Genomic DNA, 27,736 nt, shown 5'->3' with positions numbered 1-27,736 from the left:
CAAGTCAAGTCGGCTTTTATTGTCAATTTCTTTACATGCACTGGTCATACAAAGAATTGAAATTTCGTTTCTTACTTTCCCATGCAGACATAGACATGCTTTAAATACAGACATAGACATACTATAGACATAGTCATAGACAATAAACATTAAATTAAAGTGCAAGACTGAAATATAGAACATGTATGTATCAAAATAGAAATATAGGACATATATATAAAAAAAAATAGAGGTAGTTGTGTCGTATATTTATATAGTCTTAACAGTTACATGAAGTTTAAACTTGTGCTTGTGTGACCTGTATATTTACATTGATATGCAGTATACAGTAATTTCAAGTATATCAGGCTTGATGTGAAGCAGCAACACGTTAGGCTGCGCAGTCACAGTGCAGTTCCACAGGGCGGTGTTGGGGGGGGGGGGGGGGGTTTAGGGTAGACAGGATCCTAGTTTCCTAGGTTCCTGGCTGGCTGGTGGGTGGGGGGGGGCTGTCAGTGATGGGAGAGTGGGTAGAGTGTTCAGCATCCTGATTGCTTGGTGGATGAAGCTACTTGCCAGTCTGGTGGTGCGGGAGCGGAGGCTCCTGTACCGCTTTCCAGAGGGCAGGAGGCTGAACAGTTCGTGTGCAGGGTGGGTTGTATCCTTGACAATCCTTAGTGCTTTGCGGGTGAGGCGGGTGGTGTAAATGTCCTGCAGGGAGGGGAGTGGTGCTCCAATGATCCTCTTAGCTGTGTTAACAGTGCGCTGGAGGGTCTTCCTGTTCTGATCTGTGCAGCTTCCGCCCCACACTGTGATGCTGCTGGAGACGATGCTCTCGATGGTCCCTCTGTAGAATGTAGTCATGACAGGAGGCGTGGCACTTGCCTTCTTCAATTTGCGCAAGAAGTAGAGGCGCTGCTGGGCTTTCTTCGCCAGTGATGCTGTGTTGGTGGTCCAGGAGAGGTCGTCGCTGATGTGCACCCCCAGAAATGTTGTGCTGCTCACTCTCTCCACAGCATCTCCGTCGATGGACAGTGGTGGCAGTTGTTTGTGGCCTCTCTGAAAGTTGACAACAATCTCCTTGGTCTTGCTGACATTTAGCAGGAGGTTGTTGTCTTTGCACCATTTAGCCAGCAGGTCTACTTCTTCTCTGTAGTGAGCCTCATCGCCCTTAGTGATGAGGCCCACCAGTGTTGTGTCGTCTGCAAACTTCACCAGATGGTTGGAGCTGTGAGTGGTTCCACGCCTTTGTGTACTGCTTTTTCTTAGCGTGTTCAATACTTTTTCCCTGTGCCATTCCACTTTTTTACTCATAACACTACTTTTAGACATTAATGTTTGGATTTTTATATATGTGTGTATTACCTAAGTTAATACTAATGTCCGGTGAAAATTTCATGCGAATAGCCTCACTGGAAGTATACTTACTGAAAAAAATGTTGACGTGTTCAATACTTATTTTCCCTGCTGTATATATGCATTTGTAGCCTTTGTGAATGTGTATCCATATGCATGTGTGTGTCTCTGTCAGAGTTTCTGCTACACAAAAATGGTGCAGAGGTTTCGTTTTCCGGACATTTTGATATGCCAGTCAAATATCCTATTATCGCTAGTCAAATAGTTAGATAGTCAAATTGAGGAAAACTGGAGATAGGCTATGTAGCTTAAAGAATGACATAATCATGTTGTATGGAATGCAACATGTTCATTAGCCTAACTTAAACATGCCTAACAAGATTTAGCCAGTATCTTTTCAATCGGACAATTTGACCGGAGAGATTTCATTTTTTTTTTCCGGCCAATGTCCGGTAGTTACCGGACGACGGAAACCCTGGTCTCTGTGTGTGGTTTTTTTTTTTTTTTGGTTTTTTTTGGTGTGTCTGCATGTTCACAATTATAGTGTGTGTGTGTGTGTGTGTCTCAGGCCATCCTGGATGAGATGATGGTGGAGCAGACGGACTTGGTGCGCCTGCGCATGGTGCGCATGTCCAACGTGCCCGACACGCTCTACATGGTCACCAACGCCGTCCCCCAGTGCTGTCACATGATCAATCACCAGCAAATGGCAGCCGGCCAGACGGCCCCGCCCTCCGTGGTGGCCAATGAGATACCAGGTGAGTGGAGCTTTATTTGCCCCTAATTCGCCCCATCCAGGGGGTCAAGAGCGTGCAGATTAGCTTCGGCATGTTAGCATACGCCATTTTCAAATATGGCGCTACATGGAGCATTTGGAACCAGCTCCATGCACGAAAATCCGTGTTGGGCACGAGCTCTCATGCGCGTACATGTTGGGGGCGGGTACCTATCCGGCGGCTACTCAGTGCGTATTTCTTGAGGAGCCTATAAGAAGACGTGCATATTATGGTTGTTTATCCATCATATGACAAATAAAGAAAATTCTATTTATCTTCTTTCGTTGTTGTTTGTCCCGAACAAACATAGCCTAAACATGATTAAAGACAATAAATTACACAACAGCGGCATAAAGACTTTTGTCTCGTTGCACCATGGGTCTCCAACAGCTCTCAACCTATAGCCGCCCCCTTTGGAGCTTGCCAGAGGCTGAAGCACTAGGCTACTACATTTAAACACAATTATAGCGGCGAGGCATTTCAGCCTACGAATTTAATAAAAAGTAAACCATGCATAATTAAAAAAAAAAAAAATCAATTTAGGCTACTTCGCTATGCAATAAGGTTTCCATTAGAGCACAGCGCACGTTCAATGAATGAAGGAAAGGCCTTGTCTCGCAATAAACAGCTGGAAATTCCAACACTTTTTCAACTACACGAAACTTTACAGTGATCATCAAATACCCTCTAGATTTAAATGCCCATCAGTCTCAACATTTAACTATATAATAAAAGTAAATTAAATCCCATACCAAAACCGAAAATCGTCTGCGTTTGATAGCCTGGTATGCCGCTTCAAACAAAACGCATGTCTCACAATAACGTACAATGTAAGAAATAATGGTCTGCCTCGAATAAGCCTAAGTAAATAGCAGACCCTGGACATAATTTAGGATTTACGGAAAGTATGCAATCATACGATGTTGGACGCCTGGCGATGCTCTGGCCGTCTACTGTGCCTCTGACACCGCTGCCTCATTTGGATGGTAACTCCACAGGTGAGCGCGAAGATTGGATGTCGTGGATGCGTAAGTAAACTGTTTTTTGCGGAGTCCGCAGACAACATTCTCTTTAACCGTTACTTTACCATCTGCGGTGTACAACTCCTAAAGACACCACATTTTAGATGAGTTGGGGACGTAATTGTCCGCTCAGGCTGACCGTTCTGTGCGTTATCTTCAATACTATCTTCAATAATATTGAATATCTTCAATATTATTTTCAAAACCGAATAGTTTATTTATAGTTCGACTACGGATATTTCACGTCATGTTCGAATGCATATTTGCAGCAGGACAGCAGGCAGACCGCTGTGTTATCCAATGAAATTAAGTTGCGCTTCAGGGCGACTCCACTCGGACTCCATGCGCGTTCCCGAGCCACTTTTCTTCTTCTTGTTATGAGGCAAGAATTGTATGTGCATTATCGCCACCCTCTTACTGGAGGACGACTCTCTTTTTACAGAATATCCAATAAAAATCGACGTTGGTCCATGCGTCATTTCCAGCTTTGTAACTTGGCGCATGGTCAGAGCCGACTGGCGCTGGATCCGAACCCCAGTGTTCAAGATGGCGTTGACTATGAATTGGCTGGATTTACTAGCCTAGCCTCCACCATTCATTTGTATGGAGGGCGGGACTTAATCACTCTCTCCAGTTATATATAATACCTCCATGGCCCCATCACCTCAGTAATGCCTCACTCACCCCCACCCCCCAAACACCTGTCAGATCATCACACCAACACTAAGGCCCCCCCACAAACACACACGCCCATTAAAGTTATGAGCTTTTTAAACACGCCGTTGTAGGAGTATGTTTTTGGGTAGATGAGTGAGGTCAGGTCAGTGTGTAGGCTGCTGTGTTTGCACAGTAAAGTCTCGCATGTGGGCAGCAGCTACATGCATTACCTATTTTCAAAAAGTAATGCTATTTAGGCCCTGGAACTTAGGAAGTTTGGCTGGAGATGGGGGCTCCAGAAGTGCTCTGTCTCTTTTTTTGTTTTTTGTTTTTTTTAAATGACTTGGGTCTGGCTGCGAAGCTCGCCGTTCTATTTAGGGCTGCCCAATGTGTTTGCCAGATATCTCTCTCTTAGCAAAATGGAATTTGTTGAAGCTGCCACGGCTGTTTTGTGTGTGTGTGTGTGTGTGTGTGTGTGTGTGCGTGTGTGTGTGTGTGTGTGTGTGTGTGCGCGCGCATGTGTGTGTGTTTCCAAATTAGCATTATCGACTGGAAGCGCGCAGGGCCCAGAGGTTGAACTTTGACCCTCACCCCTTGGCTTTGCGCCTGTCCTCCGCATAACCCCCGCACACTCTTTCTCTCCCAGCCGTGATGGCTCTAGTCCTCCTCACGTTGTGTGCATCTGCTTTCAGTCATGACCACTGCCCACACCACACTGTATTCCAGAACTTTCTCCTCTCTCTCTCTCTCTCTCTCTCTCTCTCTCTCTCTCTCTCTCTCTCTCTCTCTCTCGCTCTCCTTTTTATGATTTGTGTCCCTCTCTCCTCATCTGTTCTTATTATGCTGTCTGCTGCTTCCCTCAATCCTCATGGTCTCCTCCTTCTCTTGTTCATTTGTTTTTGTTCAACCTTTTATGAAACTAGGCCAGCTTCAAAATAAGATACTGTTTTGTCCATGATGACCCAGAAGAATAAAGTTCCTACCTAAATGTGTCTCAAACCAGTTTTGTCTCTCCTTCCTCTCTTCCTCCGCCTCTCTCTCTTCCTCCGCCTCTCTCTCTCTCTCTCTCTCTCTCTCTCTCTCTCTCTCTCTCTCTCTCTCTCTCTCTCTCTCTCTCTCTCTCTCTCTCATGCCCTCATTACATTCATACCTTCCTTACTATTTAATCCTGCTCCCACAACAACCTCCACCTTTCATCTCCGTGCTGGCTGTCAGCCATGCCGCTCCAGTGTTCCCAGCGTCCCCACTGCGTCCTCTTGTGCTCCACCTGCTCAGAGTTTCCGCTCCTCATTTACTGAGGACCTGGATGAATGGCAGGCCTGCAGTGTGAACACCAAGTCAATCCACTTCTTTAATTCTCTCCACCTTGTAAATTGAAACGTGTGATTTGTATATTTGAGGCAAACCCTGAGAAACTAGAGCGTGCTCTAAATTGGGGTTTTAGTTGTCACTTCAAATCTTGATTGCAGTGGTCATCGATGCCAGAAAAAGACAGATTATTTTTTTTCTTATTAAAAGTAGAAACTAGCGAAGTGAATTTAAAGTTGTTGTGAATTGTAAAGATGAGAGACGTGTATTTAATCTCTCTCTCTCTCTCTGTCCCAGTGCCTCCTCTGTGTGTGGTGCGGGAGATGATCCGGCGGCTGCAGGAGCTGCGGCACATGGAGCAGGTGCAGCGGGCGTACGCCCTGAACTGCGGCGAGGGCGCCACCGTCAGCTACGAGCTGCAGCTCCGCGTCCTCCGAGAGTTCGGCCTCCCCGATGGCGCTGCCGAGCTCCTACAGGTACACACACACACACACACACACACACACACACACATACACACATATACACACACACATATACACACACACACACATATACACACACACTTATGCTCAGTACATTTAGATTACCTGACTGAACTTTTGAGGCTCCATGTACATGACTGTCAGGGTTGGTCTATTGCTCTCCATGTTGCATCTGCATGGCCACCACAGAACACTGGTTGTCACACTACTGGTGTGGTGAGGAACCCAGCTGTAGACATGTGATGCAGTGAAACATGCTTAGTCAGAGAGTTCAGTTTTCATGAACACAACTGGGAAACTTTCAGACACACTTCTACATACACACACACACACACACTCACACTCTCAAAACACCCCGGAGTTAATCACCCTCTCCAACACTCTCAGCATCACCTGCCAATTCCTGTAGCCAAACACTCGGAGGAGGACACCAAGGGAGCAGCTCCGCTAACTCCCGTCCTCCAGGGCCTCTCTCCTTTGTTCCTTTTCCCTGCCCTGTTGGTGGGAAAGGGCTTCCTTCGAGCAGCGCCCGCGTTCGCACAGCCATCTGACGGCACTCGCAGATGAATAATGAATCTGCAGGGAACTGTGCCATGAAGCTGATTAAAAGGAAATGATACCAGAGAAAATGAACTCACTGACACCACACACTCGCGCTCACTCTCACTCCTACACCTCCTGAATTCCGTTTTTAGCTGCTGTGCGCATCTTAGTCTTGAAGGAAGTCCCTTGAAATAATCAGATTGTTCTCATTTCTCTAACTCTAACATTCGTTTACACTGATTTGGCATCTTAGAGCAGTCAACTTTGCTGGTTATCTGTTCCACACCTTGTTTTTCTTCCCTGCTCAGCTACGAGGCGTATTTCAGCCCTATCTGTGCTTCTGACGTGGTTAAATACTTGTGGCAGTGCAGATCTGTATTTCCAGCTCTCTGGAAAGATGCGTGCAGCCAACGCATAAATCACACTGGCTGAGATTGCAGCAGTGGAGGGCTTCCAGTTGGAGGTAGTTAAACGCTGCCACCCTTCAGACCCAAGTGCCTCTTTAGAATTCCTCGCTCTCCTGTGTGCCTGCTGCTGCACCAACCTGCTCGGGTTTTCCTGACAGTTTCACCTGTCAGACGACTGCTGTTTTCGGTGGAAGAGCAGATTTTGTACTACCTCTACAGTGACCGTGTCTGACCTGCTATGTAACGGTGCAGCCCATGGATGTCAGGGTCATTCTTCTTAATGCATATGTATGATCTTGCTCTGACACTCTTTTTTTTTTTTTTTCTCCTCTACTATCATTTCCTCCTCTCTTCTCATCTTTCTTGTCTGATCTGCTTCTTTCTGGTTCTCTGTCTGTTTCCCCATTTATTTCACTGCTCTTTCTCTCTCTCTCTCTCTCTTTCTCTCTCTCTTTCTCTCTCTCTCTCTTTCTCTTTCTCTTTCTCTTTCTCTTTCTCTTTCTCTCTCCTGTCTCTCTCCTGTCCTCTGACAACCCAGAACCCTCACAAGTTCTTCCCGGAGGAGCGCTTCGGCGACGAGAGCCCCATCCTGGCGCTGCGGCAGGTGGGCCGTTGCCGTGTGAACAGCACGCCGGCGGCGGCCGAGGCGCTCTACCCCGAGCTGGAGACGCTGGTGGGCTTCCACCACCCGCCGCTGCCGCCGCCGCCTCCGCCCTACCACCACCCCCACCCCTCCTCCTCCGCCACGCCCGCACACGGCCAGGGGAAAGGAGGAGGAGGCTGGAGGCCCCGGGCCACCTCGCAGCCGCCCTCGCGCTCCTTCTCCTACCCCTGCAACCACGCACTGCTCCAGCGCAGCCAGCCGCTGGGCGCCCAGCTGCCCGGCCCGCCGTACCCGCCCTCCGGCCACGGCAAGGCCCTCATGCCGCCCGACTGCACCAACTTTGGGGTGCCCGGCCGGAGCATCCATCCTGACAAGCAGGGGGTGAGTGAGAGGGAAGGAAAGTCAATTGGGAGAGTTTAGTTTGAGAGGGAAGGTGCCATATGTCTCTCTGTGTTGATGCATGTTTGTATTTTGTACGTATGTACATGTGTTTGTCTCTGCGTACATATGGATGGATGGATGGATGGATGGATGCATTAGAACTAAAACACAACGCAACAACCAGAGAATCCTACAGATGAATGGATGTGGAAAGATATGGTCTACCCTAAGCAGGTTCTGTTGAAGTGTGGAGGCTGATTTGCGTATGAAAGAGGAGACTGTATTTTTGTGTTTGGCTTTAAGCTATATTTATATGATGTAGTGTGAATGAGCATTGGTTGGTGTTGCAGAGAGGTTGCAGCATATCTATGTGGTTTTTATCATAAGCCTCCTCCTTTTGTGTGTTCCTTTAAAAGCAGCTGACAGCCACATGTCTTGACCTGTCCAGTGTTCTAAAAAGATCAGTCCTTCAAGGCAGTCGAGAGACAGACTGCATGTCTCTAGAGTAAAGAGTGTGTATCAGGATTTTGGAAGTCTTTTCAGATGCATGCATGAGCTTTGATATCGATGTTTACATATTTATTTGTTTCCCGTCTCTCTCCTAGAACATGGAGCCTGTGATGAACGAGTTCATGCCAGACATCGCCATGGGTGTGTCTGCTATGACGCTGAAGGAATGCCGCATGTCGGAGGTCAACATGGAGGTGGAGGGTCACGACCTCCACCCTTTGACCCCCGCCTCCATCCCCCATGGTTACGTGGGGCGGCACCCGCACTCTTCCTCCTCCTCTTGCTCTTCCTCCCGCAAGCGTCACGCAGCCGAGCCCAAGCCTGAGGCGCCGCCCGACTTCCCTGACCTGTACGAGCTCTCGGGGCGCCTGGCTGCCGCCCCGTACGCCGGGCCGCCCGACCTCTACAGCCACGGCCGGCCGCCAGTCCCCGGAGCTCCGGCGGGGGGTCCCCTCTCGCCCGGCTACCCGCCCGACCAGCAGGCCACGTGCTGGGGATCGGACTCGGGCCTGCGCCTGGACATGCTGGAGCAGCCGCCCCAGAGGCTGGACCTCGCTCTGGCCACCCACGCGGCCGCCGCCCACGTCACCACGGCAGCAACGGCGACGGGGCAGGTAGCCGCCCACAGGGCCGGGCGCCCCAAAAACGAGACGGACCTCACGTGTGGCCTGGGCAGCCCCCCTCCGCCCCCCCTGCCCCCCCAGCCCCCGTGCCCACCGGAGCCCTATGAGGAGTGGGCATCGGTGCGCAGGCCGGTCACCGAGGGGACGAGCGGCGGGGCTGAGGACGGGGGCGTCGGCGGGGCCAGGGAACGCAGGTCCCCCAGTAAACCAGAATACCCTTACAGGAAGTCAGCGCTCTGACGCCCCACCCCCCACCTCACGCCCACCCAATGAGAAATGATGCATGCTGGTGGGGTGTGAAGTTGCTGAGAGAATGAGTTGCTGGGGTTGGATGTATGAGTGTTAACGGGTGCTTTGGTGGAAGGATTGTAACTGCTAACTAGAGCAGAGTATCGTCTTCATGTTCCAAGGCACAAATGTCCACCAGTGAAGTGCACTCCAGGTGACATGCTCGGGTGACGTGTAAAGGAGCACTTTGGTTTTGGTTGGATCCCACACACAAAGATCCACTTTCCCATAGTTCAGTTTTTTTTTTTCCAGTTTTAACCACCTGTGTCCACTCCAACTCCCCTCCACCCAGTTGTCCACCGCCACCTCTACCCATAATCCTCTCTGCCTCATCCTTGTCTTGTCCATCTCATTGTCCCACTCTGCCAGAGTAGACTGCCAGCTGACAATCAGCAGCTTCAGTGAATGCCCCCCCACCCCCCCCCCCAAGGTTTATAATGATGGGCCGCCATCCCTCCTCCCCGATTTTTGCATTCTCATTTCCTGTCCGCCCAACAAGCTTGTCCATCTAGGATGATTGCAGAGTTATATATTTTATGTGTGTGCCGCACTTGCCTCCTTTAGAAATAAATTGAAAAATGCCCAGGCAATGAGTTGCAAACTCACTCTCTCCTGCACTGCTGTCCATGACAAATAGTCGTTCCTGAGTCCCCCCCTTTCCCCCCTCCTCCTTCCCCCCCCAACCCCCCCCCTGTTCTCTCCACTCTCAGAAGCTGGGCCGGCAGTAATGGCTCTTGTAATCCTCTGCGAGCAAGCTGCTGTGCGTATTAGCACGGGCAATTTGAGATTTGGGGAAGAGCACAAAGGAGGCGAGCGAATGAAATGGCACCTCCCCACCTCCCCACCTCCCCCACCTCCCCGACCCCCCGAGGGGAGCTGCTCTCAGGGCACGTCTTACCCACTCAGTCCCATTACAACACATTGCACATGGTCTGTTGGTGTCCAGAAGCCAAGGCCATTCAGTGGCTAGGAGATGCCCTTTAGCCTCTTAAGAATTGTAGACTTGCTCAGCAGAGTGATGTTTCATACAGCCCAGGCCAGCTGTCAAGCATCAGAGTGGTGGTGATGATGATGATGATGATGATGATGATGGTGACAATGAGATGCTGTTAACATCCTCTCTAAAAGCAGTGTGTGGACAGCATATTGAGTTTTGTTTATTATTATTTTATAGTTCAACGTGTTGTTATGGATCTCAGCCAAACCATTGTGTTTCACATGACTCTCACCCCATTTAAATGACACCCTGTCCTGTCCATCAGCAGCCTTTGGTAGCAGGATTTGCTCTGGTCCCTAAAACCTGACGGCCTCCCTCTGGCTGTGAGTCACGGGGCGTCGCCTTGCCATCTCCCAAAGACGACACTGACGGACATCATGAATTTACAACACTGCAGTGCACCACAGGGGGAAAAAGAAAGCAGGTCATTTAAGGACGTTGTGACGCGAGTTTAAAACAAAAAAAAATCCTTTTGCCTTTTGAGGGAGGAAGAGACTTTTCGAAGCCAGCATAAACCATGCTTTATGCCCTTCTTTTTGCCGTTCAAGAAGAGTAGATGCGAAGCAAACAGAAATGAACTTTTTTTCGTCTCTGCTCTGTTATTTTTAAAGACTTTTCTTGCGCATAGTGGTGCTTATTTGTTGTTTGTTCCTCTCTTTGGAAAAAAGGGCTGCAGTACTGCGCTCTTTGCCATGCTGTTGCTTAACGACGTTCCAGCAAATGACCGTAGCTCAGTTTTATTCAAGTCTACCCCACCCCCCCACCCCACCCCACCCCACCCCCCATCAGTCAAGGAGCCCTCCAAGGATCCAGTGGGACTCATGAATTTCAAGCTAAATGACTATTTTAAATGATTGCCTCCTTAAGTCCTCTTTTGTTTTTGTTTTTTGTTTTTTAAATGTTTGTAATGACTTGTTTTTTGTGCGTTTGTGTGTTGTAGTGTGCGTGTGTGTTTGTGTGTTGTGCTAAGGAGAAATAGAGTGCTGGGTCAGTGTTCTTGATGTTTTCGGTTCCTCGTAAATGACTTGCATTTCAAGTGTGTGTGTGTGTGTGTGTGTGTGTGTGTGTATGAAGGCAGGAGAGTGGTGATGAGGCTGCGGGCGGGTTGGCATGGGAATGGGAGCTGGGACGGGGCTGGTCTCTCCGGGCCCGTAGAGCCTGACACAGATTTGGGGAGAGAGAGGCGCGGGATGGGAAGGGCTGGAGGAAGTCTGAAGGGTGTGAGGTGGGATGATGGCTAAAGTATTGTCCATAAACCATACCATAAACTTTTTTTATTTAAGTAAACAAATGTCATTATCTCAAGTTCGCCTCAGAACCAATGCTGTGTTTGTTTGTTTTTAAGTCCCATTACAGCATTTTCATTAATTTCTCATTAGCCTTAGGCCTCCTCAAATGTGGTTACACCTTTTTTGTACACATTGGCCTCAAGCTTCAGACCCCTGATGAAAAATGTAGGCCGTAGGCATATATACACACACACACACACACACACACAAACCCCTTGTCGCCTAAAATTGAAAAGGCTGCTCTGGTCAGGAGTCACTTCACTGCTGCTGAACTGTGCCCTCTGGGCCGCGCCATGCTGCCACTACCTCCGACCTTTCACCTCTGACCTCTGAGCAGTCATCCCTCCGTAGCTCCAGCTCCTTCTCCTGTGGCAGAGCAGAGTGGCTCAGACCCACACGCTTCTCCTGCCCTACCCAGCTCCCCTTACCACACACCCTTAGAGCAGAAGGGATGTCTGTATGCAATCTCTCTCTCTCTCTCTCTCTCTCTCTCTCTCTCTCTCTCTCTCTCTCTCTCTCTCTCTCTCTCTCTCTCTCTCTCTCGCGCTTTCTCGTTCAAGTACCTGCTCGGAAGCGATTTCTCCACAGTTGTTTGCTCCCTGCTATCTGCAGCACTAATCAGATTATCCATGGAAACGCACACAAGAACACAACACTGTTTCCGTGCCAATTATCAGGTTCTCATGGATGACTTCCCCATGTTCTGTGGCGAGGCTGGAAGGGTGTGTGTGTGTGTGTGTGTGCACTCAAGCTGTCCATTCGCTCTGAAAAGGATCCATGCCCCTTAGTGAATCAGGTCACAGCAGAGACTCACCTGAGCTTGGGAGTGTGTGCACTAAACTGATGCTGACTCCTCATGCTTAAAGTGGGTGGTGTCAGTCATGAACAGGCAGGGGAATCAGGTAGTGATGTTTGTGTGGGTGGGTAAGTGAGCATTTCGGCTGCCCTTGCTGACTCTTCAGTGTTAAACAGCATGGGGTCCTGAGTGGCTCCAGAAAAGGGAACCTGAGAGATTGCTGGAGGTGGCGGCAGCAGGATGTTTGCTGTCGCCCTCTTAAGCTGTACAGATGTTAGTCTCACAACAGTATGCGCATAAAGGAAATGCACGATCTGCCGGCCTTAGCTGTTGTTCTTCCTCAACAGCACTGGCAATATGGACCCATTCTCACAAGTTCACCAACCCCCAGCCCACTTTCCATTCTTTGGACCAGATCGTATCGGTCTTGGTCTCTGGCCTAAATCGCAGGTGACTTTGGATAGGAGAGCTGCAGGGAGAACAGGATGAGATGGGGGGCCCCGGAGTGCGGCTGCTGTTGGGAGAGGAAGGTGAGGCACCTGAGTGGCGCATGAAAGGCACAGACCCAGAAATAGACCTGCCCGGGGCCACGGCGGCTCCGCAGAGAGCAGGCGCCAAGCCATCGGAAACAGGCCGGGGCTCCAAGATGGATGGATGTGGAGGGACACTGCAGCCGAGGAGCGCCAGAGAGTGAGCTCCGAGGTTAGGGGAGAGTCAGTCCCAGAGCTGGCACCATGCCATGCTTCACTGCCTGCACCGAGGTGGCCACTGTAATTATGGATCATTTTGAACGGCTTGAAACCCTCCCTATGATGCCTATTAGGTATTAGTTGTTTGGGCAAAGGATTACAACTGGCGTGCTGTGAAATTGCTTACAGTAGCGTCCAGCTGCCGAGAGGCCTGTGGTATTAGGAGGAAGCTAAATGTAGCAGATAAGATGATCAATATGCCTGTTGCAGTCCGCTTTTGAAAAGACATCATTTTGATCACATTCTGACGGTGGTTGCAAACCTCATTGTGGACCTGTCCGCTCGCGGAAAGTCAGTTGTGTGTCTCAGTTTCTCTCTGATCCAGGAAATTGTCAAAGACACTCCTGTCATTTGGCGACGCTGGGGACTTGACATGGGACCGGTGTCCTTGCTGAGTCTCATGCATCCTTCTCTCGGGCAGCACCGAGAGACGTGTCTGTACTGCCCCCTGCAGGTTCCTCCAATGCAAAGCAGGGTTACTCAAGGTCAGGTTGCACCACCACCACACCCACCCGCCTCCTGTTCATCATCTCCAGCCCATTTTCCCTGAGCATCTCTCCAAAACCTCCAGCAGAAGCACCAGCCCTGTTAGCTGTGGAGAGGTCCTCCCTTCGCAGCTGTGTGTGTGTGTGTGTTTCCTGCTTGTGTTTGATGTGTGGAAGTCCCCCCTCATCAGCGAGAGAAGCAAGGCTATATTTGGTTCATGGTAATATCCCCCAAAGCAGTAGGCATGAACTGCTGTCAGCTGCATTAGGCTCCTGCGACTGACGTTTCGAAAATCCAGGCTGCTCCTCATTTCCGCGAGTCTTCAGATTCAAGCTCAGGCCTCAAAAAAAGCTTCAATATCTGCCATAGGTCATTATCCTCATTCTGGATAATGAAAGCGACAATTAAAAAAAGAAAAAGCTGTTAGATAAAAAGGTCTCAGTAGTCTGTTTTGTTGCTGTTGTTGTGGTTGTGTGTGAGTGGCTTCATGTAGTGTGATGCTTTAGTGTGGAGATGGTGTAGTGTGGAAAAGAACAATGGGGTTTTGTTGCAGGATTCGTTTCTGCTCAAGCATCTCCAAGATGACTTTCAGCGGATGCCTGCTCCAAGCCCTGTGATCTTGTGCTGTGTGCTTCTATTGCATTTGAATGATGTGAGCACAACGGTTAGGAATGGTTTGTGGAGGTCTGTGCTTAGTGCATCCCCTCATTTTCCAGCCTTAAAGATGATCACAGGTTTCTTTGTTTTGTTACTTCTTGATTTAGTTCTTGCGGAGCATTTCATGAAAATATGTGATGTGTTTTGCTGGACCTGTTAGCGAGGAATGTACAGATTGTTGCACTAATTTCAACTGTAGCGATATCCAGCAAAACTACATTGGGTTATGTAGTGTTGGATGTTTTTTTTTTGTTTTGATTTTTTTTTTTTTTGGTTCTTTATGTCCAGTTGCTGTGAAACTGGGCCCCCCTATTGGCTAGCTGTGGAATTGTCCCTTCATAGTTGAATACTGTCTAGTTTCTCTGATCAAGAAGCATTTTTGTTTTTTCGTTGTTTGTTTGTTTTTGCATAGTCAGCTCCACGTCGGCTTGCTCACATGATCCTAGTTCATTTTAGGGTTTAAATCACATACATAAGAAAAGTCAACAGAAGTGCGTGGGTGAGGATATACTTGTATTTGTGGTGACACTCTCCAGGCCCTCCCCTTAGCTTTCTAGACGATCGAGTGCCTTCTCTTATCAGAGGCTGACCATCTCCCTAACACCCCCCACCCACCCCAGTCTTATGCAAGCCTTTTCTACAAGCCTGAAGTTGACCAAGCTCTTTGTAATAACGTAGCTAAAGCTTACTGTAAATATTTGTGGTTTTGTTTCCTTTTTTTTTATTTGTTTCTTCTTGTTCTTTGAAGAGTATTTTTCAAAAGTTAGGATCAAAACATAGTAACTTTGGTCTTAAGCCGCAAATTGTCTGATTTGTTCCATGTAAAGAACTTTTATAAATATATATATGTATGTTTGTGTGTGCGTGTGTATGTGTGTGTATATATAACAAATATGCAACATGTATTTGGTATATATATCAGGGCAAAAAGCTTTCTTGTAGATCCTTGTAAGGAGTTGTGGAAAGTGTCTATTTTTCTACTCTTCTCATGGGGGGTACATCAGTGATGGATTTTATTCTGCAAATAGGTGACTGACGTCTTCAAAATAAACTGCTTTCATAGAAAGCTTTTGCTGTTCCCTTGCTCCTTTTTTGATCTCCTGTGTTCCTTTTTTGGTCATTTTTAAAGATGTAGCTTTACAGAGTGGCCAGCACAATCACTAGTATTCAGTCATTATTTTTAACAATTTAATACAGGCTAGGTTCTGGAATCAATAATACATGTGACAAGTGTCTTGTAGTAGTATGTACTTCATGTATAATCCAAAGCAACGTTAGACCATTATTTAGTGGGCACACCCTTCTGAACAAGGTTTTAACTTTTTTTGTTCTTATACCGTTTTAGTCCTTGGGCTTTGTATAGTGCCTTGGTAAAAACTTGAGGTAGTCATTTAAATCTGTTGCATTGAACATATGTCACTGAATCAACAATCTCACATAAATGTCTTTATTTTTCAAAGGTATGCTATAATATAAAGGGACAGGAAGAAGAAACAAAAAAAAAAAAAAACACTGAAAATATGCTCAACAATACAAAACTGACAAGAACAAACAACTCATTAGCTTCAGAGCAGACATCCACTTCCATGATGGGGGATGGCCGTCAACAGGCCAGTGCTTTCCTGGAACAGGACTAGCCAAGACACAGAGCAGTGGGCTCTGGAGCGAGCCTGGCCCAGGCCCGGGGGCCAGATGTCTGGGAAGACCAGGCACCGGTCCAGAGTCCCCTGCCCAGAGGGCGACTGCCAGGACTTGATGACACCGACAAATAGAATCAAGATGCCTGCTTTCTAGAAACACAACCGATGTCGGGAAGAACAAATGAAACCTTTCTCTGAAACTGTGGGCTGCGCCTGCGATGCGTGGGCGCTACGGCAACTGGGATGGATTAGCACTAACCGGTTTTGTCGTGTTGGTGTTGGGTGAACACGCTCGTGGGCAATACGTGGGGTGACTAAGCGCTCTCCCTTCTGACAGCCGTAGATATTGCACTCTCCTGTGGGGACTAGTTCAGGGATGTTGTTGGGGCATGGCAGATTTAAACTACAGGCCTCATCAGCTTCAATGACCTTTTTCAAAAAGGAGAACCAAAACATCTGATAACAAGCAATCAGCCTACAGACAAGCTCAAAAAGACCTCTTCCATATTTTAGCTGCTATTTCTTTTAATTCAAAACCATTTTTTTTTGTCTCCAAAGCAATAGATGTTGGTGGGGGTCCGGGGGTGTGGTTACACATGGACAGGTTATTGAGGTGGTTCTGGAGGAGGAGGGGGCGGTGCGATCTAGATTGGGGTTTGGGTCCTGGGTCCTGTTCGGGGTTCAGCTGCAGTAATACTGGCCCGCGTTGGCCCGCCGTCTCTTGCGGCTCTGCTGCTCCTCAAAGAACTGACGGATGTCCTCTGGAGTCACAACCTGAGGAGACCAGATGAGATTACTGTCCGTGTAGCTGTCTGACTGATCAATATGTTAAATCAAGATGGACTATATCTGGACAGCCTTGTATTCTAGTTATTTCAGTTTGAGGAGTCTTCCTCGAAGTACAATACATAACACACAACATGGAATTCCAAGAAAGTTCAGTCAGGCCTAGGGGTGTAAAGGTGCACATATTTGTACCAAAACATTGTACAGGACGTTAGGTTCAATACAGATGTGTACCAAATGCAGTCCTTCACAGTAATCAACAATAGGCTTCTTTTGCTTGCGGACCATGTTTCAAATTCGAGTTCTCACTAAGTTCCCGCAATACCGCGCTCACATGGCTCCTCACAATCACCGCCAAAAAAAAAAAAAAAATCCAGGAAACATTGGCCTGCACATAGTGTGTAATGTTGTGATGTATAATGTGAAGAACCATCTTATGGCATGGATTCAAGGCTTTCTATTCAAAACTTCATCAAAAGATGTAGCAAACCTAATCTTTTGCTAGTGTGTTGGGGAGTAGATTCCAGACCCTGGTAATCTAGAAAGATTAAGGGTCTGGCCACGAATAATGTAATGGCCCAACTCGAGGGGCGGCACCAAGCGTGCATTTGAAAATCTCTCTGCACGTAAATGGATAACACTAGACCAATGTTTACTGACTAATTCCAGACTTCGAGGCAATTGGATAACACTACGACTGTCATCTATTGGGGGGGCGGGGGGGGGGGGGGTTGCTATTCAACCACGGTAAGAAAAAATCCATAGCGTCCCAGCCCCAGTTCCCTCCCAGACATTGAGGTGGCAAACCATATGTCAGTTTAGACAATTAACGCAAAAGTGCACTGGTAAAGACAGCAACATTTACCATAGTAATGAAACCTACGGGCGCTGGTTAAATGTGCCACCTACTTCGAGGGTCATTTCATGGTGTGTAAGTGTAATGGACAAGTGGACCCACCTTTCCTTCTGCTGCGAACCTCTGCAGATAATCCCTCAGCTCCGTCTTCAGGTCGTTATACTCTGAAATGAGAAACCAAACTCAAATATTTACTGAATGGCCAAGGTGACTGACAAGTTAGGTGCAACAGCACCTAAATGCTATTCTAAACCATTCTACCAAGTAAGTACTCAGTTAAAATTGGTTTTTAACTTTAGACTAGATATTACACAAACACAAAAATGTGTCTTCATTTTCCTCTATACTCCTACACCACCTAACTACCGTTATCTTCCTCTTGATCTCTCTCCATCCCTATTTCCCCCTCTCCTACCTGAAAGAGTACCCCCCCCCCCCCACACACACCCTCCCCAATTCCATCCTATTCACTTCATTCTCTCGTTCCCTGCCCTCCTCACCGTAGATGATCTCCAGTTGCTGGACGCGGTTGAGAGTGTTGAAGGCCGACATGAGCGGGTCCTGGCCCCCTGACGCCCCCTCGCGCTCCTGCTCCGTGCTTTTGCCTTTGGTCTCGTACGCCAGCACCGTGTCCGACTCGTCCAGCAGGAAGGCCACCTCCGCCGTCTCAAACGTCCTCTGTGGGGGCAGAGGAAGAGACGAAGACCCTTAATCAAGTTCTACAAATCCAATCCACACAGGTAAAGTACAGAAACACAGCACATCACCATGTTGGGTTTCAACATCATGTAACAATTACAGAATGTGTATTAGAAAGACATTAAAAACTACAATGTTGCTCAGAGGCGTGATCTTGTCTAGTCCTGTCGTCACCATTTACCATGATGGATAGAAAGACACATACAACTAGTGGTATGTAACGACCACAACACTGGTAGCTGTTGTCCAATCTACACATACTGTTGGAAATGACATGAGTATATTCCAATATCTAAGGAATATATTCACAAGTCCTTAGTCTGAGGGAGACTACCTTGCAGCTGTTGCAGGAGCAAAGGCGGGAACGCCAGCCGGAGGGCCAGAAGACAGCCCCCTCCTGCTCACGGCTCCGCCCCTCAGCTTGCAGCTCTTTGAGACCACACCCCATGTCTCTAGAGGCCCCGCCCTCTGACTCGGAGTGCTTCCTCTTGCAGCCAGCTGTCCCGTTCATCTTTGCCTGTGAACACAGATGGTAATTTGTCTTTCTTTCAAATTCGCCAGCATTCACCAACATGGAAAAGCTCCACAGTGCAATCGTGATATAATTCTAAATTGCTTTTTTATTTTATTTTTTTTTCCCAGTGACTTTTATAGCGGAGGCCTTGTATTTCAATACTACTCTGCAACCCAACTAGATAAATTAAAGGGACACCAAGCAAGCCTGATACTTTTTCCATATGAAACTCCCCCTCGCTCGGTCTGAAGCTCTTTTTCTTTTCATCTTCCGTCAAGGGTTTTCGCTGCTTCTTTGCCGGCTCTGCCATTATACACACGTTTGCAACAATCGCTAGCGTTTCGTTAGCCTGCCTCTGTGCAGGATGTAAACTGATCCTGCTTCGGTCGGCGGGTATGATACACTGAACTTGCAAGCGGGATATTCTTCCTACAGGCAGTAGGGGCGGGCGAGAGTCTTCATTCGCCCTGTAATGAGACATTTAACCATATACCAACTTACGAAGATGAGTAATTAACACGAAAACGTTGCCTGGTGTCCCTTTAAGGAACAGCATTTACAACATCGTATTGACACTTAACATAATAGTAAACTGATGATGCTACTTGTCAGTGATAATCTGCTTACACATTATTGCAACTTCCAGGAAGTTTCCAAGGAAAGCATCATTTAGCAAAATCAGAGGATCATTCTCTAGTCTAACCCAAAAACCTTTCCATCTAGTGCTGAAATGTCTAGCACCACCTTGTGGAATGGACCAAAACAACATCTTGTCAGTACACAGCCATCTACAGAACTTGTGTTTACATCTGAACCGGAAACAGTTTGGGCCAACTACACTCCGAGTACAGCCAACTAAACTGCTTCTGTGTGTATTACAAATAGACACATTGACCTGGTGTGTTAAATTGATGAAGTCAAAGAACCCTGGATATTGTAAACACGCATTCCCTTTCAACAGATGTGCACACATTGTGGTCAAAAACCCAAATACAGTGTGTGTGTACCTTATCTTCCTTAGGACTCCCAGAGGCCGTCTCTCCCCTGCTCTTCTCCTCTGTGTCGTCTCCCTCCTTCACCTCTCCCTCCAACTTGCATGCGCCTTCTTTGGTCACAGGAGAAACTAGGGACAAACGGTGCATCAGGGACCACACTTATTGCAATGCTTTAGACTGGGTTTGCTTACCTCATTCTTTGAACCGCATCTTTGCAAACAATACCTCTAAATAATAAAGCATTTTCCCAAGGTTTGTATTTCAGAAACTAAATCACAATGCATGGCAAAAGTAGAAGTGTCAGCAAATACTGAACTACTTAATCATGATTATAGTAACTACTATAACTGATGGTAAGTATGTGTAGTTGTAGTAGTAGTAGTAGTAGTAGTAGTAACAACAATAACAACATGTCTTTGTTGCAGAGCCAGAGCAGACATACTTGCAATGTGTGCAGCATAGGTCCATAGGAAGGGGGCTTTCTTCATGCAGGACTCGCACACCATCTCCTGCAGCTCCACACACTCTGGCACCCCACAGCCCAGGTGCTGGATAGATAGATATTACCTTTGAGTATTGACTTGGTGACATTGAGTAGCTAAGCTATCCTGCAGCCTCACAAAATATGCTAACGACACTTGCTAACAGTGAGACAGGACACCAACACCATCGTGATCTCTATAAAAAATAATAAAATAAAAAAGAATCATGCAATTCCTGGGGCGTATCTAAACCCTGATATTTGGGTAAGAGTGACACAGGCACACTTTACTTCCAAGTAAGTTACTTCTAAAAACTTCCCAAATCTGCCCCTGCCATGGCTGAACCCAGTGAGCAGAAACCTTACCCGGCCATGGAGCCAGTCCTCGCAGACCACACACTGGATCATCTCATCTGCAACCTAGAAGAGGTAGATGCCTGAAGTCAGTTGGATTTCACCACAAAACATAAAGGTGAGGACAGACACCCACAACACCGACATCATAATTTAAAGGGTAAAAATCCCATAAACTGCACACATAGCAGTTAACACATAAGTCTTACGACATCAATCAATGAATTCTGTCACGCATGCATTTCATTTTTGATAAGTTTCAAAATATATGCCCAAAGAAGAATTTACTGTAGACAAACAGGACCATATCATACCTGGTCCTCAGCATCTGGGTATGGGCGGTTGCAAGTGCAGTAGAGACCAAAGAAGTTGTGGCTATACTTATTATCAGCGTTCAGTTCATCTTTCTCCTACAGAGAGGAAAACAGAATGTGAAATCTGACATCCTGATACACTGTATATCTGACATTTCTGTCAGATTTATTTCTTACACACAAGCAGACAAAAAAGAAAAAATACTTACTTGAAACAGTTTGCATTCCTTATCCCCAAATTTTGAATTTCCACAGTCACAACGGAAATTCCTGTAAATAAGATATGTATATGAACTAGTATACATGACTTGTAAAAATACACTGAATACGTTAAACTTGCACTGGCCCTAATTTCAAATCCACTGGACTTAACTGTGATGTTACTGAACCGTATATAGCGCAAAATAACGTTTGTGTTTGAAGTGTGACCAATCTCACCTCTTTGTGTAAAGCTCATACAATTCATGACCCTCGTGGCACTTGTAAGAGCAGGCCAGGCAGATTCCAGCAGGCTCGCCTCCCTTTGGTGTGCATGTACTGCATGCGTACAAAGCCTGTCGCTTGACGTACCCCTGAGACAAAAAGAAAAACAAACCACATTCATGCAATCTGTCGTACACGGACTTGACGCCACTATTGGGAGCTGAACATCTATTTAGTGCTAATATCACTGGCTAACTGACATCGAACCCCCAATCATCTACAATTCTTGAGCTCGTGGAAAGTTTAAAACCTATGTAAGAGGCTGTGCCAGGGATATGGAAACAAACAACAAAGCGTAATCGCGTCGGTTGCCACCATCCATGCCGCGAACTAGCTGTGAGGTTACCCGAGTGAAATTCTGAGTTTACATTCATACAGACTACTCGCCTCTGGGTAGGAACATTTCTCCGCGTCACTGCCAGCGAGAACAGCAGATGCTTCTTCTTCCAACTCCTCGTCCTCCTCTAATACATCAACCAGAGAAACAGTAGCTTCGTCCCCTTCGTTTGCCGCCATCCTTGAAGAAGTGGAAGTGAAAAAAAAATGAATGCAACTTCCTGTTCCAGGGTAACACCGCTGGCAAGAACCACTCAACAGGGGCCACTCAGTGCAGTAAATCGGACAATTCTTATAACTGCGTGAGGAAAATAAAGCAGATTGTGAACAATTTCATAAGCAATTCATTGCATCAGTTAAGCTAGAGAAATTAGCAAACTATTGCATGTTGCCGTATGTTGCTGTCCGTGCTGATTTACTATCGACCGTTCTCTACAAGATAACAACATCCGTTACATTTCCGGATTATGTAAATATGTTGGCGGGAAATTCTGAAAAGTAATAAAGGAGTTTCTTCTACTTGTGTTATTATTTGTCGCCTTTGTTGTTTTGCGTGGAAATATTATTAGTCAGTTTATGACTAACAATATATGTTGTTATAGCATTGCATGGTTTGATTGGCACAGCATGAGACACATTAACATTAAAACAATGATAGATATATTTCAGGTCACGTTGTGAAAGAATAAACTGGAAACTCGACGAATTAGTTTTTTTCTGGCACTGAATGGGCATGCAAGATATTCTACTTTTAGCGTCTGCTGACACTTGATACTAAGGGCCTTTGCTTTGATGCTCTGCTGCTGTCTAAGCAAATGTCACAGTTGAAAGGTTAAAGTTCATAGGCATCATGGCAACTACTGAATTAAGGGGAACGTTGAAATACAGAGATGGGAAAACCAATGAATTTACAGTGAAAACGGAAAACAACATCAAATCAATGATAATTGGGATTAAGAAACTGAACGCTGACGTCTCAGGTGTTCTAACAGATCTTGTTTTAAAAGAAAGGGGAAATGATAAAGGAGATATACAAGTTGACGGTAAGACAGGCACAAATTACTTGCAGCTAGTTCTAACATTAGCTAGCTGACAGATATCACTACGTTAGCTAGCTCTTGCTAAAAGATAACACATTAGCAAGGTAGTTAGTTGATGATTTTCGTTCAGCAGACTCTAGGCTTGAAAAAAACTAACGTTAACCAGATCATGCTTGGTTTTGAAAATCTTTAAGACAACTTACTGATTAGGTTTAATGTTAGCTAACTGCTGAGTACGCCACATTCAGAGGGGAGGCTTAATTTTAGCTTTGTTAGCCTGCTGTGCTTGATGAAGCTAGCTTTAACGTTACTGTACGTGATGGCTAACTAGACCGTTTGCTGGTTAACGCAGCTATAGGGCAGTTTGGTTTTATTTTGCCATGCTAACCATTAAAACCAACTGACAAACGTTAGCTAGTAGTGTGAAAAACTGGCTATTTGACACATCGTATGCATATCCTAGCTGACCTAAGTAGCATAAGCTTATCTATCTTCTTCACTCTGAAGTTAGCACAGCTAACATGAATGTTGTCGATATGATTGGCAATTTAACGATAGTCATGTAACCTTGATTCACAGTAGAAATACCTGGACAGAAAGTACAGAAATCTTCCCAACGTTACCTTAGCTCGTGTAACGTTAATGGACAGAGCTATCCGTATGGATTCGCGACGGAGGTGGGTCGTGGAAGCTAATGCTTCACTGAAATGGGAACAGTTCTGGTTATTTCTACTAGTTTGTCACCGCCTTGAATGGCTTTGAATTCTGAATTCGTAGAACGAAGGATAGCTAGGATACAAACGTTACCCTGATGCTGTTGCCATTCAAACCCATGTATTTCAGCATTATGACGTCCTTGGTGTATCACATTATTATGTCATCAGCCATGAAAAATGTAGCACATGAATTGTGACCAGCCAATTCTGATGGAATGAATATTTTTTAATATATTCTGGAAATTATATATTTTTGTCTGATTCATAGCTTCAGTCGTAGTTCCTTCTGTATTACAAATATGCATATTTTCATTTTGACGTTTCATAACAGACGAAGATGAGGACGACAGTGATGAAGAGATGGCTGAAGAAACCCAGAAGAAATCGAAATCCAGTCCAGAGCCTCCAACTAAACGGTTAAAGACATTAAGACCCTGAAAGTTCTTGGCTCTGCTCTGCTCCAAACCTGAAGGTCCCCATTATCCCATGGGCATTAGAGGCAACATGTGCCTCTGAGACTGGACATCAACCTGAATACTTCAGTGTTGAAGGCTGAACAGTTCTGTAGTAATGTGCTATAGTGCCACAGTGTCCTCAGCCCCTTTGCCCATTCATGTTTTAATGGGCTTTTTCTTTATGTAATCTGAACTTTTTGTTACAGGTTAGATATGGCAGTTTTGTCTTTTTGCCAACAGTTTGTCAATAAGTAATCTATTCTGGCAAAGATAACCACATCATAATGTGACATATGACTGTGTTAAATGTTTTGCACTAAAGTAGGCTGTATATGTTCAACCCAAGATGTATTGTGGTTCTCTCTCTGAAAGAGAAATAAATTCAAACATTTGTATTTTTCCAAATCCAGACTTTAATCACAGTGCATTTAGATCAGAAAGGCAGTTCAAATGTCCCAACATAAATGTACACATATTACAAATGTACACACAAAAAAGCCCTTAAGAGACAACACCAGACTTTTAGAAAAAAATATTTTCTTTTAAAACATTTAGAATCAAATGAGATCATCCCCAGAAAGACAACACAAGACAAAAATGTTATCCTACTGTTGAGAGGCAGAGGGAAAAGGGTATTTGGCATTAACAACAATGACACTGTAGCTGCATTCTGTGGTCACAACTGACATAGGGAGAAGGGTTAATAGATATACTAAGTCACACACAGAGAAACAGCTACACTGTCAGTCAGCTGACGATGCCCATGAAGCTTCTAGCGGCACACCTAAAAGGCCATTTTGAGCAACAGCAGGCAGGTGGATAATTAGGAAAGAACTGTCACAGAGGGCTAATGTTCCTTTTTTATAACACTCATTCTGTAGGATTTGAAATGTGTATTTTGTGTCTCACCACAATGTGTGCTCATGAGCGAAAGCTCACAGAAATCAGAACAGATGAACATGCTTAAGGTGGCAACGACCCATTCCGAACACCCAGTGCTAAAGGAAGTGACAGATGATGCACTCCAAATAGCTCTCTGTTTTCATAACACCATTAAGAAAACATAAATACAATCGTTGCCACTTTTGTGAAACGGTGTAAATTAAAGGTTTGTTCTGTTCCCCAGATAAAGATGCTGTTTAAACTCTAACTTAAAATTGCTAACTGGCTTAACTGCTAGACATGACTATTTCCAAACAATTCCTTAATAGAACACTGCCTTTGGCTTTCATTCATAGGACATCCATGTAAAAAATAAAGAGGAAACACATGGATCCCTTCACATACGTTGTTTGCATGAGTATTCTTTCTTATTGGTTGCCTTTTCAATACACATCTCAAGTAAAATGATACAATCACCCAGAACATTCTTACAAAGATTCAGTTGAGAAGGCAACATATTTTAAAACCAATTGGGAAAGTATAAATGGGTATTTATAGGTTTTCTTCATATGTCACAATTTTGATTAACCATAAACCCCTATGGACTCTGGGAATCCTAATTTCTACACTACAAAAAATCAAATAAAATAGAAAAACCTCTTAAATATACTCAATAATTTATAATCTTGTTAAAATGGCACACATGGTATGTAATGCAAGGTGCTGAAAACATCCAGTCAAATTAATTTCTGAAAGCAACTGATACTAACTCTGGCATTGAATGATTATTGATGATTATCACAGTGTTCACTACTATAGGACCACCCCTAAAGAAAGGGTCAACACATAATACTGAACATTCACTAGGAACTGAATGCTTTGATGTTCCAATCTGGCTTTCACCGCTGAAGAGATGCTTGTGCTGTTAACCAAGCCAGCTGGGGAGGGAAATGTATTGAAAACATTCAGATGTGTGGAACAATTCTATCAGCATCACACAAAGAATTTGAAAAATACACCAGCAAAACATAACTTCAGTAAAAAGTTGTTTTGTTGCAATTATTAATCATATAAATATGTAATTCTGTACCTTAAATCAGATGTACCAGATTAACCTGTATGCCAAACTTTTCAAAAAGACACATTTTATATATATAAAAAAAAAAAAAACAGTGAAGAGTCCTTGTTCTAAAGTGAACAGCAGCCATAGCTTTGTTCCACTGACTCAGTATCTACACCAGACGAAGAACACTATCCAGTTTGGTGCAGTCTCTGTTCGGAATATGAATCAGAAACATATACAAAAGAGTGAAATCACTTGACAGTGTTTAGAGATCCTAAAACATAACATAACCCCCACATAAAAATAACCCCACCACAGAAAATGTCTCCCCAACACACTGAACCAGTGCATAAGGAGTGTTACACTGAACCCCTACAAAATGTGCAGTGTTGCACAGAAGCTTGCTGATAAATACACCGGCAACGCATCTACCTGTCCAATGTCACTACCATCAGCGCTTCAGTGTCATGATATGATTCCCTCAGTGTCATGATTCTCTCAGCGCCCGCGCCCCCCCATCAGTGAGCCTCTTAGGTGTCAATCAGCTGCAGTCTGCTGATCTGATTGGATGCCTTGGTGAAAGTTTGGTGACGATTGCACAGCACTGCAATGCATATGGGCAGAATGCAGTAGCCCACTGTCTTGGGGTCAGCGCGGGTGCAAGAGTACAGGAAGAGGAACACCTGGATGTAGGGGAGCAGGAAGAGGACAGCCCACACCCAGAACGGCAGGAGCAGCAGACGGGTCTTCAAACTCTGGAGCCATGGGACCGAGGAGGATGAGGACCCTGGGGTAGCCACCCCCGCATGGTCCCCTGGCAGAGGGGTTTGAACCACTGGTGCCTTCTCCACAAGAGCCAGTGTGAGGTGATTATAAGTCTGGTTGATCTCAAACACATAATACACAGCAGCCACACTGGCTAGCAGGTAAAGTCCCACTCCGATCCAGCCCATCCGCTGACGGAAATTCATCATTCTCCATACTCTTCTCTATAAGACAGAACATATTGAGAGACATTGCAGAATTATCATGAGGCGCAGGTAATGAGGAGGTTAAATTAGTTATACTGTATTTTTCTGTCCAAAATGGGTAACACTGTTGTGAAATGAACTCCAATATAATTCAAACTATTGGACCAAAAAAACCTACCAACTTTCTCTTTCCTTTCGACTCTTTCTTTACACTTTAGACTCACACAATCACCAAAGTAACAGTCTGGGTTGACTCAAGCCTATAGCCTATGATATCTCATAAAATAGGTAGACTTAGGTTATGGTATATTCCGCACTGTTGCAACATCATCAACTACTGACTGTTAACTTCCTAATATCTCAACAACACAGATTTAAGGGTTTATAAGCCAAACTAGCAAACCACTACTATAACGACTACAGACACAACGTTAAATCAGGCAGATTACCAACCATCGACCAAAGAAGCCACTAGCGTGTCAAGAATATTGTTATGTTACGTTAGTTTAGCTGTTGATAAGAGATGTTTATGTATCAGATGCGGTAGCTTTAATATCGCCTTTCCAGCTTGCCGCAGTTTTAGCATGCTAAATCCACACAACGGGCACAACTGAGAAAACGTTTCTCTAATGTTAACTGCAACGTTAGCATATTAACAACGTTAAATTAGTGACAGCTAATGTAAGACATCTAGCTAACATTAGCACTGACTGATACGCTGGCCCTTGTTTACAGTTACTGGAAACAGTGTGGGTTTAATCGATCAGCAAAAACCCACCTTTCACATGTGGAGCAAAAAAGTCCTCCCGTTTCTTATTTGCACAACAAATTCATTCTTTTCCTCCCCGTGTGTTCAGTTCAGATCACGGAAAACCATTCTCTTGTAGTTATCACACCGCTCGCTGCTTTGCTGTCATATGACCAGAGCCTCTGATATGACTAACTAAACTTCCTAAAACGCGATATCCGGGATGTTCTTGTTCTTTACATCATCGCCAGACTCAGAGCCGAAGCCCAATCACCGTCCTCTAGCGGTAGATTTCATAATCACATGCTGTCATGCTGTTACAGGTTAGACTACTTCAAGTTCTTTGAATTGTTACATCAAGATGAAGATGAAACATTGTACCTTTGCATGCGAGATAAAGTAAAAGTTTGCAAAAGACGCATATTTAGTTCGTTTTATTGAGCTGCTCAACCAGAGGGGGACCCCGAGAGCAAATCTTGATAGTGCCTTT

At 45.6% G+C, this 27,736-nt stretch overlaps 3 protein-coding genes across 5 annotated transcripts in view; 1 reads left to right on the top strand and 2 right to left on the bottom strand.

Annotated features, from left to right (window-relative positions):
• btbd7 (BTB (POZ) domain containing 7) overlaps nucleotides 1-14,982 on the top strand; it is a 72,815-nt gene extending 57,833 nt beyond the window's left edge. The window contains 4 exon segments of the mRNA XM_042094442.1: nucleotides 1,904-2,093; nucleotides 5,396-5,574; nucleotides 7,072-7,518; nucleotides 8,124-14,982. Of these exon segments, the coding sequence (XP_041950376.1) occupies nucleotides 1,904-2,093; nucleotides 5,396-5,574; nucleotides 7,072-7,518; nucleotides 8,124-8,891 (1,584 nt within the window). The 3' untranslated portion in view covers nucleotides 8,892-14,982.
• A 364-nt stretch (nucleotides 14,983-15,346) lies between these two features.
• Nucleotides 15,347-23,197, bottom strand: ubr7 (ubiquitin protein ligase E3 component n-recognin 7). Of its 2 annotated transcripts, none has more exons than XM_042094489.1 (12): nucleotides 23,000-23,197; nucleotides 21,423-21,552; nucleotides 20,991-21,124; nucleotides 20,762-20,822; nucleotides 20,553-20,648; nucleotides 20,251-20,304; nucleotides 19,846-19,951; nucleotides 19,416-19,531; nucleotides 18,229-18,411; nucleotides 17,696-17,873; nucleotides 17,298-17,359; nucleotides 15,347-16,327 (listed from the first exon to the last, which is right to left on the bottom strand). In XM_042094489.1, exons 2-12 carry the CDS (start codon nucleotides 21,549-21,551, stop codon nucleotides 16,235-16,237), a joined length of 1,212 nt encoding a protein of 403 aa, XP_041950423.1. In that variant the 5' UTR covers nucleotide 21,552; nucleotides 23,000-23,197; the 3' UTR covers nucleotides 15,347-16,234. The 2 variants fall into 2 exon arrangements, with proteins under 2 accessions (XP_041950423.1, XP_041950422.1); XM_042094488.1 differs by having other exon boundaries at nucleotides 23,035-23,196.
• A 778-nt stretch (nucleotides 23,198-23,975) lies between these two features.
• On the bottom strand, nucleotides 23,976-27,479 carry tmem251 (transmembrane protein 251). 2 transcript variants are annotated; one of them, XM_042094502.1, is made up of 2 exons: nucleotides 27,306-27,479; nucleotides 23,976-26,516 (listed from the first exon to the last, which is right to left on the bottom strand). In XM_042094502.1, the coding sequence occupies exon 2, from the start codon at nucleotides 26,499-26,501 to the stop codon at nucleotides 26,058-26,060; it is 444 nt and encodes a 147-aa protein (XP_041950436.1). In that variant the 5' UTR covers nucleotides 26,502-26,516; nucleotides 27,306-27,479; the 3' UTR covers nucleotides 23,976-26,057. The 2 variants fall into 2 exon arrangements, with proteins under 2 accessions (XP_041950436.1, XP_041950434.1); XM_042094500.1 differs by having other exon boundaries at nucleotides 27,277-27,475.
• Between the last annotated feature and the right edge of the window lie 257 nt (nucleotides 27,480-27,736).

This window comes from Alosa sapidissima, chromosome 6 (genome assembly GCF_018492685.1).
Source record: "Alosa sapidissima isolate fAloSap1 chromosome 6, fAloSap1.pri, whole genome shotgun sequence".
Lineage (NCBI taxonomy): Eukaryota > Metazoa > Chordata > Actinopteri > Clupeiformes > Clupeidae > Alosa > Alosa sapidissima.
This window is presented reverse-complemented; position numbering and strand designations above follow the sequence as displayed.